The 14,996-nt window shown below is 39.6% G+C and overlaps 1 protein-coding gene across 2 annotated transcripts in view; it reads left to right on the forward strand.

Annotated features, from left to right (window-relative positions):
* The window catches only part of NCOR1 (nuclear receptor corepressor 1), a 213,667-nt gene that overhangs the window by 190,143 nt on the left and 8,528 nt on the right, over positions 1 to 14,996 (forward strand). For both annotated transcript variants that reach the window (XM_006875906.1, XM_006875907.1), the window contains 6 exons: positions 2,831 to 2,959; positions 3,417 to 3,574; positions 3,737 to 3,960; positions 4,794 to 4,796; positions 5,921 to 6,061; positions 9,396 to 9,538. In XM_006875906.1, the coding sequence (XP_006875968.1) occupies positions 2,831 to 2,959; positions 3,417 to 3,574; positions 3,737 to 3,960; positions 4,794 to 4,796; positions 5,921 to 6,061; positions 9,396 to 9,538 (798 nt within the window). The remainder of the gene's footprint in view (positions 1 to 2,830; positions 2,960 to 3,416; positions 3,575 to 3,736; positions 3,961 to 4,793; positions 4,797 to 5,920; positions 6,062 to 9,395; positions 9,539 to 14,996) is intronic.

The raw sequence follows: 14,996 nt of genomic DNA on the forward strand, positions 1-14,996 counted from the left end.
TAATATTTTTGTATGATTATTTAAAGATCAGAATTTCCAAAGAATAAAACCGTCAGTCTTTTTCCATGAGAAAAATACACCCTTTATTAAGTTGGAATGTGGATAGAATGCAGAGCTTATGCATATTTAATCTGAAAGGTGATAAATTGGCAAACTGCGCTTCTGAGGGCTAATTCCTCAGAATTACATTTTCTAATGTGGGATTCAATATTTTGGCCCGTCCTACAAAGTCTCTCATCGTAAATACTTAAGACTTTTTAAAGTGAGATAACTACCTTCTTATTGGTAATTGTCATTTACACTGCATCTCTCTTTCAAATTGAATTTTGATCTCCTCTGATTAGTCAGTTTGAAGTTTACTCTGCAGATCTGTAAGAATTCACAAATCTATATTAAAATGTTAGCAAAGTTGCTTTGAATTTCTTGTAACTACCGCCTAAATTCTGTAGTGACAACAAGAAGCAGGTAATCTGCTAGCACTCGAAGTAACATATTCACATAGTCATTATCTGTCTCTCCATTAACGAGACTGAGTAGAGATGGAGAAAATGAAGTTATTTCTCGTGTTCCAGTTCTCTTTATCTCCAGACTTCTACTTGACTAATGATACCTTCTTGTTTGAGTAAATATCACTCCATTGTTGAGATTTTTTGGAAAGAAATATCAGTTTGGTAGTCTGTTGTATAGAAGGAATTTGTTTTAGCTTGGAATTAGCAAAACAGGTGTTGTATATACAGAAAGAAATTGCAAACAAAGGGATATATAAAGTTACGTAAATAGGTTTTTTGAGAGGGAAGTCACCAACATACATGGTGCTCCAATCAGTGGCTTACTGAATCCTTATTGTTGTTAAGTACCGTCAGGTTGATTTTCAACTAACAGTACCCCATGTAACAGAGCAGAAATTCCCATAGGGTTTTCTAGGCTGTAATCTTTATGAGGCTTTCTGCTCCTATAAAGATTTATAGCCTTGGAAACTGTGTACAGGGTTGCTATGAGTCAGGACTGACTCCACAGCACATAAGCAAAACCAAAACCAATCTTTATGGAAATGATCTTTAAGTCTTTCTCCTTCTAAGCAACTGGATGAGTTTGAATCACAAACCTTTCAGTTAGTAGCCAAGTAGCACCAGAGCTCCCAAATTGCTCGATTGAACCAAACTTCCATATATGTCTCAAACCAAACCTTATTCTAAGAGTCAGACTGTCAGAAGGTTTGAAAATGGAAAGCCCAGCTTCTTTTCTGGATCTTTTAGCTAGCTAGTATGGTGTTTTTACTATCAGGCAAAACACTTGCAGTGGTGATCAGAACCTCTTTGATCTGAATTTTCAGTGTGACTCTCCAGAGCCTCCATCACCTTAATGGTGAAGCACACAGCCTAAGGTTTCAACAATGTGGACACTATTGAGGATTGGTTTTCTGCTGACCATATATTGGAGGTGTGGCACTGTAGGATAAGCACTGAGCTGGTAACCACAAGGCTGACTGTTCAATCCCACCACCAGCTGCTCCTCAGAAAACCCTATATATGGGGCTGCTATGAATTGAAACCAACTCAACGGACTTAACAACAAGCACATATAATGATGAATAACAGTGGATACAAATGTTGTAAATTAATATAAATTGCTTTGAATACAGTGATTTTCACTCCAGTTATCCAATTCTGAAGTTTCTGTTCTGAACATACTGGAACACAAGTAACAGCAATTTCCATAGCCTTGTTTTGTTTTGTTTGTGTGTGTTTGGCGGAGGGTGGTCCTGTTCAGTAAGCAGGTGTTCATCTCATAGTTGGAGTTCATGCCCAACATCTTTACCTGTGTCCAGCCAAGGTAAAAAATACCCTTTGAGCTCCTGGCAGTTTCCCCAGGTGGTTTGGTACAGCTTGTTGATAACAAAGAACACTCTAATGTAAGAAGTTTCCAAGCAGAGGGTGACATCTGCCTCTCTCCCCTTCAGTACTGAAGAGCAAGGCACAACTGTGGAGAGCTGCCTGGACCCTACTGCATGGATTCTCACTCAGTCTCTTTGGGACCTGCAGCTGTGTGTTGCCCCTTCTGACTTAGGTGTCCACCTGAGTTGGTTGGCATCTGCCATTTTTAAAGGAGAATAATTTTAATTTTGGTTTTCTTCATTCTCTACCATTTTTATTTTCTTAAATGTAACACAGTGATGACAAATTTGGAAAAATTTTTGCCAAATATGCCAGTTGTTTGAGAAAGACCTTATCAGCGTCACTTCATTGTATAACTCTAAAGTTAAGACTGTCCCACAGAAGCTGAATTTATTTGGAATCAGTTAACTGTTAAGATCTATATTTAATTTGTATCATCTCTTCTGATGAATGTTACCTGGTGGTTTTCTTTTTCAGCTCCCAGGAGAACATCATAAACCTGTTCTGTATTCTTCACCTCAAGTGTCCATTTTTTACTTCTTTAAAAAGTGTTTAAACACACAACATTTTGGAAAATCCTACTGTGGTTGTTGTTATTAGGTGCCATCAGTCAGTTCCGACTCATAGTGGCCTTCTGTAGGGTTTCTACGGGTGCAAATCTTCTGGGAGCAGAAAGCCTCCTCTTTGTCCCTTGGAGCAGCTGGTGGTTGGCAGTCCACTGCTTTTCATGCACAGCCAGCAGAGCAGCACTGAAGAGGCATTTACTCCCCTTTAATACAAGTCCATTGAAGTTGTTAATTTTGTATCATTTATCTGGAGTGCTGTTGAACATTTCTTAGTGGGGGGAAAACAAAATAAGCTAACAGATTTGAAAAACATTCTTTTGAAACTTTTCATAGGATTAGTTTCATAATAATGATTTTCTTTTATCAAAGTGTCTTCTCACCGGTATGAAACGCCTAGTGATGCTATTGAGGTGATAAGTCCTGCTAGTTCACCTGCACCACCCCCGGAAACGCTGCAGGCCTACCCATCGGAGGCTGTCCAGACAAACCAAGCAGAAAGTAAGGCTTTTTTTTTTGCCGCCAGTTTACATGAATACATATTTGCATTAATCATTTCTTTTTTGTTATCTGTTCAGACTGTACTAAGAAATAAAAGTGTTTTTGGTTATTTTGTTTTAGAATAACTTGTTTTGTTAAGTTTGTGTTTGCAGGGGGTGGTCCTGTTAAAACAGAAGCACATAAAACTGAACTAATGAAAAACTTCTTTTAAACTATTACTGATTATTTTCTATATGTTTTAATGATAGGAAATAATAACTAATAATAATTTTGTGTGCCAACTTCTGGCTTTATATGTTATTTTACTAATCCTCGGACTTCTGTCAGTAAATTGTTTTTTTCTTAAAAATTAAGATACATAAGTGCTATGTTGTACTACATCCCTTTAGTATGTTCATTTTTTAACTGAGTGAAAGGCGGACTTTCCTGGAGTAAGAAATGTTCTATTCTCTACTAGACGACTCCAGCAGACAGTATGAAGGACCACTGCATCACTACCGACCACAGCAGGAGTCACCATCTCCCCAACAGCAGATGCCCCCTTCTTCACAGGCAGAGGGGATAGGACAAGTGCCCAGGACACACCGACTGATCACACTGGCTGATCATATCTGTGTATGTTTATCAGTATCACTATTTTTTGATCTTGCAGAAAGCACTTACTTATAAAGAAAAAAAAAACCCACAGTAACAATGTGTAGATTTTTTTTATACTCCCCTTTTTAGGGGTGGGCAAACTTAATTAGTAAGTTTAACTAAATTCTTTTTTATTCACAGCAAATTATCACACAAGACTTGACTAGAAATCAGGTTTCCTCACAGCCTCCACAGCAACCTCCCACTTCTACATTCCAAAACTCACCGTCTGCTTTGCTGTCTACACCTGTGAGGACTAAAACATCAAATCGCTACAGCCCAGATTCCCAGTCTCAGTCTGTCCATCATCAAAGGCCAGGTCCCAGAGTCTCTCCAGAAAATCTTGTGGAAAAATCCAGGGGAAGGTATGGTCTTTATTATCAAACCATATATAAATTTCCAACAATTTTACTATACAGGATACAAGATTCATTTCTTACACCTAAAGTTTATTTGCCTTCATTCCCTGGAATGTATGAATGCTTTTTCTTCTTTTGGGTTCTACTGGTTTCCAATGACAGTTATAAAGAATGTAGAGTTTGGTAGTAGTTTAAGGGCACTTGAGTGGTCCTTTAGAAATATAAAAGTGTTTCTCTGTCTCAGTGGTTTCTATTGAGCCAGCAATAATAAATACTGAGGAAGGTGACATTAAATAGTTGACAGTGATACCAATACAGGCATCATGCGAGGAAACACATTTTATGTCAGAACTATCTGATAAAGAGTATATCTTCTTACCTGAGGTTCTGTGAAATTTTTTTTTTAAATGAGGTCGTGTTTAAGATGATAAACGAAGCATTTTGCTCCTGTTGTTAGTTGCCATCAAGTCAGTTGCAGCTCACGGTGATTCCATGTGTCAGAGCAGAACTGCTTCATAGCATCCCCTAGAGACCTTGACAGAATATTACCAAAACCAAGAAAGGTAGGAGTAAGCCATTTAAAGTCAAAATAAACAAACCAAAGTTTAAAATAAAGTGAACAGTAACATAAAGGTAGCCATATTCCTCATCGTTCATGGAAGGGAGTAGATACCGTTTCAAGTCTGATAAATCTAGGGAAAAAAGCATGAGTTTTTTTTTTTTTTAGGATTTCAGAGGTAATCCTCAAAAGAACTGAAAGAAATAGTGAAAAATAGCTGCTACCTATAATAATTGGAGTCCTGGTGTGGCGCTAATAGTTAATGCGCTGGACTGCAAAGTCGGTTTGAACCATGAGGTCGGCAGTTCAAGCTCACCAGTTGCTCCTATATAGGGTTGCTGATTCAGAACTGACTCGTTGGCACTTAACAACACCACTCTAATAATTAGAGTTGATGGGGAAAGTAAATACTAGTTTTTCTACATGTTTGTGTTTACTGTATAACTGTTAAAGTAATAAGATGCCCTGCTGGTGCTCTGGCTTAAGCATCCGACTGCTAACCAAATGGTCGGTGGTTGGAAGCTACCAGCTGCTCTTAGGGAGAAAGAAGAGGCGGCCTGTTTCCATAAAGATTTATAACCTCCGAGTCCCTCAGGAGCAGCTCTGCTCTGTCCTGCAGAGTCACTGTGAATTGGAACCAAATCAAGGGTAGCAGGCTGTGTCTTACAGTGACACATACAGAAGTTCAAAATCACAGGTGGCGCTTAGGAGGTGTAATCACTGTATTTTCCTAAACAATGTGTTTCTCTCACATTATCTTCACCAGCATGGTATCCAGAGAAAGAAAATTAAATTGTTGGGAATTACTCAGCCTGGTGTGGATAAGTGTAGGATAAGCACTGGACCACAAGGTCAGCAGTTCAAACTCACCAGCTGCCTTTTGGAAAACCTATATAGGGTCACTATGTATCAGAACCTATTCAATGCCACTCAAGAACAACAGCTCAGCCTTCAAATGGTATAACTAGAACCTATAATGATTCATATGACAGAATTCTTTAGGTTTCAGTTCCTACTCAATTTCTTTATATTTCATTCAATGGAGAAAGACCTGATAAGTCATGACTTAAAGTAAGCAGTTAAAGACCCTTTAGGTCCACGTGAATCTCTGCTGAAGTATAGCATGAGCATCTGTAGTTGAAGCATGTACTAAGTAAGTCTCAGGACAGATCCTTACCATTTGGTAATGTAACTTGTGAATCTATAGAACATTCGTGGGAAAAGTGTAGTAATAGGAATTTTTTTCTTTTTGATACATTTTTGATATATAGTGACTTGCTGAGGCATGTATAAATAGGCAGTGTTTCTTGTCTTTTCCTGAATTAAGTAATGAGTTAACCCATTTTTGTGTAAGTCCTAGATGAACCCTTGAAGCCAAATCTAATATTTTACATGTTACAATATTAGGCCTGGAAAATCCCCAGAGAGGAGTCATGTCTCTTCAGAGCCCTACGAGCCCATCTCGCCACCCCAGGTTCCAGTTGTGCATGAGAAACAGGACAGCATGTTGCTGCTGTCTCAGAGAGGAGCGGAGCCTGCCGAGCCGAGGTGAGGAGCAGATGCACTGCCTTTCTGACTAAGCTCCCGTCTGTGAGGATGCGTACTTGTTAGTGCCCTGATGCTTTCCTTCAGCAAATGCCTTTTTCTCTTTCTTCTTTCATGATAGGACTCTCAGAGGATCATTTAGTATATTGTACAAATGATCTAATGCTGGTAAATTTTAATGATAAAATTGTAATAGTTCAGTAGATTACAAAAAAAAAGTTCATTTTAGAAAGTAAATCCTTTTTTTAAAAAATTTTCCTTTGTTTGAGTGGTTGACCATTGAGCAACCAACTTTTGAGTGTTTACTGTGTATCAAGCATTGTAGACTACATGTGTCAGACTTTACATATTTGTCTCATCTCACCAGAACCCTTCAGTCTGTCTCTGTTTCCACCATTGTGGAAATTCATAGCGGATCAAGAGCTAAGTTGGCAGTTGGGTTTTTTCATGGTTAAGCTTATGCTACTTATCCAACTGTGTTTCCTGCCAGTTCTCCCCTATATTTTACTCTCTTTCCGTATCAAGTTGTATACTGTTCTCTGAATTCCTTTTAGTCCATGCTCTTGTTTCCCTGGTGTGGACCATTCTCCCCTGATGTAAGAGTGAGAAATGAGTCTAGTTGTAAACCAAGGTCTGTCTTACTCCCACGGATACTGCATTTCATAAAAATACTTTACTTGACTATATGTAGTGGTTACAAATCGGGCTGCGAACCTTAAGGTCAGCGGTTCAAAACTACCAGCCTCTCCGTGGGAAAAAGATGAGGCTTTCTACTCTCGTAAAGATTCATACCCTCGGAAACCCTGTACAGGGTAGCTGTGGGTCAGAACTGACTCGATGGCACTTAACAACAACATATAGGGTCAACATAAAGGTTCACCTCTTTAGAGAGGTGACCCAATGAAATGCAGGAATCATTGGACAATCTCTTTGATATCCCATGTGAGTAAAGTTTTGCTAAAGCTAGTGGTTACGAATTGGGCTGTGACCTGCAAGGTCAACAGTTTGAAACTACCAGCTATTCCATGGGAGAAAGATGAGGCTTTCTGCTCCTGTAAAGATTTCCGGCTTCGGAAACCCTGTACAGGGTCACTATGAGTCGGAACCGACTCCACGGCACATCACAACAACAACAACAATACAGAAACAGCTACAATCATAGATTGACAGAGAACTTCCGGAGGTTCAAGCCGGATTCAGAAGAGGACGTGGAATGAGGGATATTGCTGAGGGCCAGTGGATCTTGGCTGAAAGAAGAAAATATCAGAAAGATGTTTACTTGTGCTTTATTGTCTATGCAAAGGCTTTCTTTCGATGGTGTGGATCATGACAAGCTATGGACAACATTGCGAAGTATGCGTATTCCGGAACACTTAAATGTGCTCATGAGGAATCTGTACTTGGAACTAGAAGTTGTTCAAATGGAAAAACTGAATGTTTTAAAAATCAGAAAGGTGTACAACAAGGTTGTATTCTTTCACCATACTTATTCAACCTGTATGCTGAGCAAATAATCCGAGAACCTGGGTTATATGAAGAAAAATGTGGTATCAGGATTGGAGAAAGACGCATTAAAAACCTATGAAATGCAGATGATACCACCTTGCTTGCTGAAAGTGAAGAGGACTTAAAACAATGTCAGGAAAACAAAAATCCTCACCACTGGACCAGCAAACAACATCCTTATCAATGGAGAAAAAATTGAAGTTGTCAAGGACTTCAGTCTTTTTGGATCAACTATCAACACTCACGGAAGTAGCAGTCAAGGACTCAAACAATGTATTGCATTAGGCAAATCTGCTGCACAAGACCTTTTTGAAGTGTTGAAGAGCAAAGATGTCAGCTTGAGGACTAGGTGTGCCTGACCCAAGCCATGGTATTTTTCATAACCTCATATGGATGCGAAAGCTGGACAGTGAATAAGGAAGACCATAGAAGAATTGATGCTTTTGAGCTATGGTGTTAGAGAAGAATATTCAAAGTGCCATGGGCTGCCGAAAGAACCAATAGATCCATTTTGGAAGAAGTGCAGCCAGAGTGCTCTTTGGAGGCCAAGATGCCCAAACTTCGTCTCTCATAGTTTGGACATATTGTCAGGAGGGACCAGTTGCTGGAGAAGGATATCATGTTTGGTAAGGTGGAGGGTCAAAGAAAAAGAGGAAGACCCCAACAAGATGGATTGGCCAAGTAGCAGCATCGATGTACTCAAGCATGGCAACAGTAGTGAGGTTGGCCCAGGATTGGGCAATGTTTCGTTCTGCTGTGCATGAGGCTGCTATGGTTCTGTACCGACTCGATGACACCTAACAACATTTATTCTGTATATTGTTAGGCAGCCAAATAGCTTTTGATAATTTTCAATGAAATGAAGAAAATCCATTTTTTGAGAGAAATGTTAATCTTAGTCAGACATTTACATGCATTTCCTAAATTTGTGAGTTGTATGACCACAGACTATATTGTAACTTTTCCAATCACCTTATTCAACTTTCTTGCCCTTAGGTTTGAATGAATATATTCATATGATTTGTTGTTGTTAAGTGCCATCGAGTCGGGTCCGACCCATAGCGACCCTGTACAGGGTTTCCGAGGGTGTAAATCTTTACGGGAGTAGAAAGCCTCATCTTTCTCCCGCGGAGCGGCTGGTAGTTTCGAACCGCTGACCCTAAAGTTCGCAGCCCGATTCGTAACCACTACGCTACCAGAGCTCCTTATTAGATAAGGTTTATCAGCAGCCTCTCATATCCTTTGTTATTGTTTCTGCTCTAGCTAAGTTCGAAAAAACCTTAGTTATTAGGGAAATTTTGTTTTTAAAATGCGTTAGTAGTATAGAGCAAGGTTACCAATCAAATGCCAATGAAATATTTTAATTCCTTCATGGTTGGATGTCAGATACTCATCCAACTTTATGTTCTGTCACTTTACACCTGTATTTTATTTTCTTTCCATACCAAGTTGTTTCTGCTTGTAGATAGTTCCTGCTTCTTTATAACCATGAATATCTATATGCTTGTGCTGTTAAGCAGAGAACATCATTATAAACTGTTTTTGGTGATTTTCCATTAATATTTATTTGCTATTTGTTCATTTCTTGTTAAAAATGACTATTCTAGATTATCTCTATTTCAACCCTAACTTTGTGATTTAATTTTTGAGCCCTATGTCCTCAAATGATGTGCTAACTGGTTAATAGTTAATCTTGTTTCCTAGGATTGTAACAACAAACAGGTTAGGGAAGCAGTCGTTTTCCAAGTACTCTGTGGGTTTGGTCATTGACAGAAATGTCCCCAAAGTTAGGAGGACACAATGACAGTAAACATGACTGTGTTTCTAACAGGAATGATTCCCGCTCACCAGCAAGTATAAGCTACTTGCCTTCGTTCTTCACCAAGCTTGAAAACACTTCACCCATGGTGAAATCAAAGAAGCAGGAGATTTTTCGTAAGTTGAACTCCTCTGGTGGAGGTGACTCTGATATGGGTAAGTGGGATTTCTTTCATGAGCCGCAAATAAAGTATGTCTTGATGATATTACCAATGTTGTCTCTCCTGTAGTCCTGGCGTTTTGAAGGCACAGGGCATTTAGTCAACCATAGCTGACCCTAAAGTTTCTTCTTCTTATGTTTACCTGTATGTGAAGATTTCTTAGATGCTGGAACTGCCTAATTCTGAAGCTATTTATTTTAGTTTTGAAAAATGAGATTGTTTTCATGTGACATAGAGTTAGCTCCCCTAGTCTTTTAAGCATTGGTTTTAGTTTTATCCATTTGGGCGATCTTTTCATTCTCATGACTTTGCTTCGGATATCTGAAGAAAATAGTGTCTTTCACAGATCTTCTTGTCTCTATAAACACCCCCAGTTTCATCATTTATCTCGTCTTGGTTCTGAGTACCCCTACCATCTCAGTGCTCAACAATCGAAGCATTTTATTTAGTTTAGCTTTTAGTAGGTTCTGAGCAATACAGCAGAGTACTGTGGTTATGACCATTTTCGTAGCCTAAATTCTTAATGTAGTTTTTACAGTAACTACATGACACTGTTAAGTTATAATGCGCTTAACTAGTAAGTAATTAATGGGGTTTGCATTTAAACTTAGGCATTCCGACTTGAGACGATACTTGTTATAATAATGTATTTCTAGATCATTGGTAAATATTCAGTAGCTTTATGGCATCAGAAACTTTCCTTTAGGTCAGTATGTGTGCCTGCAGTAAGCAGAGCCTCCTTACCCTGTTCTGCATGCTCATTCATACCACACCCCAGTCGTGTTTACACTTTTATTTACTCAGTATGCTATTCTGAAGTGCCATTTAGTCTGTATCGACCCATAGCAATCCTGTATATGGTTTCTGAAGAGCAGCTGGTGGGTTTGAATCACCAACCTTGCTGTTCACACTGTCCTTGCAGTCCAGTGTATTACCCTGCAGCACTATAATACCAGGACTCCACTACTCAAGTATATGCAGTGATAAAGAGGGACTAAAGCGTGGCAACTGTAGTGAGGTTGGCCTAGGATCGGGCAGTGTTTCATTCTGCTGTCCATAAGGTCGGTACGAGTCGGTACCAACTTGATGGCACCTAACAACAGCAAATATATACGGATCATAATTGACTTGACAGCATATTGTTCAGTGATATTGGTTACATTTGTTTACAACGTTTCAACATTCTCATTGTTTCCATTATTATTGTTCTCTTTACATTAATCTAGCTTCCTTGCCCTGATACCTTCTCTATTTTTTTTGTTTTAGGGTAAATGTTGACCCTTTGATCTCATATAGGTTTTTTTTTTTTTAAGCACAGTACTCAGGAGTTATATTGTTTAATTATGGGCCAGTTTGTTATTTAACTGAAAGTTGAGCTCTGGATATGATTATGGTGGTTGGTTGGTTAGTTACGTGCCGTGAAGTTGGTTCCAGCTCATAGCTACCCTGCATAGGGTTTGCATAGAGTTTTCAAGGCTGTTAATCTTTACAGGAGCAGAAAGCAGAATGGCTGGTAGTGTTGAACTGCTGCCCTTGAGGTTACCAGCCTGCCTCGTAACCACTGGGCTACCAGAGCTCCTTTAGTACACAGGTTAAAGGTGTCTCAGGGAGATAGTCTCAGGAGTCTAGTCTAGTCTCCACCAGCCCAGTAAATCTCGATTTTTTTTTATGACTATTTTCTTCTTTGAGACAGTTATCTTCTTTCTCTTTCACTCTAGAGGAATATAGACCAATAGTTGCAACTGGACTTGTCTTAGTTTTTAAGTCCAAGACACTACTTAGCAAACTAGGATGTTGAACATAAGTTTATGAACTGTTATAAGTTGTCCCAGAAGACTATGATCCTTAGCCTTTAAATCCAAAACACCTTATGTCTAGGGAGTATCTGTAACTGTGCCCCCTATGTTTTGCATTAAATTAATACACGGCACATATATACAGGTATCTATGATGGTTACTCCAAAAGTATTGCTACAAAATCACAGAACTCTTTATTAAACAAATATATAAAAATGTGAACTTAACTGTTTCTTGATATCTTCCTAACACTTACCTGGGGCCATCGTGTGGTGCTATGGGCTAATGTACTAGATTGCAAGGTCAGTTTGAACTGCAAGTTGGCAATTCAAGCTTACCAACTGCTCCTTGGAAACCATCTACAGGACCCTATTACAAGGTCACTGTGAGTTGGAACCAACTCGACAGCACTTAAGAACAATACTTACCAGGAATCCTGGTGTGGCACTATAGGATAAGTACTGAACCATACGGTTGGTGGTTGACACTCACCAGCTGCTCCTTGGAAACTCTATACAGGGTCTCTATTAGTGGAGGCTATCCAACAGCATGTAACAACAACCCTTAGTAATCCTTTCCCAAAGAATTCTGCACTGTTCAATTTATATACGTCAATACGGCAGTTTTGGGATCATCAAGGGACATAATTTTTGTACATTTTAAAATGTTCTCTGAGTTTAAGGAACAAAAAAGCCGGAAGGGACAAGATCAGTACTATAGGGTAGATGGGGTAAGGTTTCCCAACAAAATTCTCGGAGACAGCCCTTGCTACACTCAAGGAATGAGCAGCTGCATTGTCATGTTAGGAAATTTTCTGACCTTTTTCTCACCAATGCAGTTTTCCAATTTCTTGACATTATTTCATAATAAGCCTCTGTGATCATTCTGTGTCCTTAAGAGAAAACAATACGAAGATTACTGGTTTGGAGTACCTAAACGTAGTCACCATAACTTTCTGAGCCATGTGACATGTCTACCTTGAATTTAACTGGCCCAGCAAAATCCCCTTAGAAGTCACTGTTCGATTAAACCCGAACCACACCAAACCCACTGCCATCAAGTGAATTCCGACTCACACTGATCCTATTTATGAAACTAAATCTTTATAGGAGCAGAGAGCCTGGTGGCTGGTGGTTTTGAACTGTTGACCCAGTTCTAACCCACTAAGACAGGTATATCTGAGAAAACTTGTCTGTAGCCATTCTCTGATTATAAAGATATGTTTCAACATGCTTTGTTTATAACAAACCTGTGCATGTGTGAACTGGAGCCCTAGTAGCAGTGCTTTTTGACTTACCCTCATACATTGTTGTTGTTGTTGTTGTTAAGTACCATGGAGTCGGTTCCGACTCATAGTAACCCTGCACAGGGATTCCGAGGCTGTAAATCATTACTGGAGCAGAACACCTCATCTTTCTCCCCGGAAACCCTCATACGTATGTCTATATTATTGTTGTTAAGTGCTATTGAGTTTCTTCCTTCTATAGGGTTTCTAAGGAGTAACCATTGGGTTTGAACCACTGACCTTTCAGTTAACAGTCCAGTGCATAACCAGGAGTCCCATATGTCTAAATGTGCATCCATGTTTACTTACACATATCTTCCTATATGGATTCCTAGTGTGGCACTATAGGATAAGCACTCAGCTGCAAAGGCAGCAGTTCAAGCTCACCAGCTGCTTCTCAGAAACCCTATACAGGGTCACTAAGAGTCAGAACTGACTCGACATCATTTAACAACATCTTTCTATATGCAACATACCTACTTAGGTACCCACACCTGTTATTGGTGGTGGTGCAAAATGGTTATGGCATTTACCAAAAATATCCTTTACTCTGTGTACCTATTGGTGTAATCATTTGCCATGGTCAAGTTGTACACACTTCACCCCATTTGGTATTGACTTTCCCATCACCCAAACACCTGTCTACTAACTAGAGGGGCAGCAAGGTGGCTCCATACTGAGAACCACACTTTCTGCAGTTCAAGCACACTAGCTGCCCACCCCATGATGATTTAAAAAATTAAAGCCCCAGAGACCCTATACAGGGTTACTGTGAGTTGGAACCTACCCGACAGCACTTAACTATTAAGAGGGTTATTCCTCTTCTATCTCCCTTCCATCCCAGGTTTCCTCTTAAAACCAAACGCCCACCACTCGTCTGTCAGTTTGTTGTACTTTGGTGGCTTGTGAGTTGCTGTGATTCTGAAAGCTATGCCACTGGTATTTTAAATACCAGTACGGTCACCCATGGTAGACAGGTTTCAGATGAGCTTCCAGACAAAGACAGACTAGGAAGAAAGAGTGACGAACTACTTTCGAATATTTAGTCATTGAAAACCTTGTGAATAACTCAGATATAGTGCGGGAAAATGAGCCCCTCATGCTGGAAGTCACTCAAAATGTTATTGGGGAAGAGCTGCCTCGTCAAAGTAGAGCTGACCATGATGACGTGAATGGAGTAAAGCCCATGGGAGAAAAGCTCGCGGGATCTTCATTTGCTGATGGGGCACAACTCAAAATGAAGAGAAACAGCTGTAAATACCCATTGAAAATCGGAACATGGAATGTACGAAGTGTGAATCTGGGGAAATTGGAAGTTGTCAGAAATGAAATGGAACGCATAAACATCGATATCTTAGGCATTAGTGAGCTGAAACGGACTGGTATTGGCCATTTTGACTCTGACAACCACAAGGTTTACTATGCAGGGAATGAAAAATTAAAAAGGAATGGTGTTGCATTCATCGTCAAAAAGAACATATCCAGATCAGTCATGAGGTACAACGCTGTCTGTGATAGGATAATTTCCATGCACCTACAGGGAAGCCCAGTTAATACCACTATTCAAATTTATGCACCAACCACTAAAGCCAGTGAGGATGAACTAGAATTCTACCAGCTTCTTCAATCTGAAATTGATCAAACATGCAATCAAGATGTATTGATCATTACTGGTGATTGGAATGCAAAGGTTGGAAGCAAAGAAGAAGGATCAGTAGTTGGAAAATATGGCCTTGGTGATAGAAATGACACTGGAGAACAAATGACAGAATTCAGCAAAGCAATGATTTGTTCATTTCAAATACCTTCTTTAGACAGCATAAGAGATGACTATACAAGTGGACCTCACCAGATGAAATAATAGAAATCAAATTGACTACATCTGCGGAAAGAGACGATGGAAAAGCTCCATATCATCAGTCAAAACAAGGCCAGGGGCAGACTGTGGAACAGACCATCAGTTGTTTTTAGTTGTTAAGTGCCATCGAGTAGGAATCCGACTCATAGTGACCCTGTACAGGGTTTCCAAGGAGCAGGTGGTGAGCTAGAACTGCCGGCTTTAATGGCACACGACGACGTTGCAGTTTACCGCATTAACCCGCAGACCATCAATTAATTACTCATATGCAAATTCACACTGAAGCTGAAGAAAATGAAAACAAGTCCATGAGACCCAAAATACGACCTTGAATTTATCCCACCTGAATTTAGAGATCATCTGAAGAACAAATGTGATACATTAAACACTAAAGACCAAAGACCAAAAGAGTTGTGGGATGACATCAAGAACATCATACATGAAGAAAACAAAAAGTCATTAAGAAGACAAGAAAGGAAAGGTCAAAATGGATGTCAGAAGAGACATGAAACT

This window comes from Chrysochloris asiatica, unplaced genomic scaffold (genome assembly GCF_000296735.1).
Source record: "Chrysochloris asiatica unplaced genomic scaffold, ChrAsi1.0 scaffold00346, whole genome shotgun sequence".
NCBI lineage: Eukaryota > Metazoa > Chordata > Mammalia > Afrosoricida > Chrysochloridae > Chrysochloris > Chrysochloris asiatica.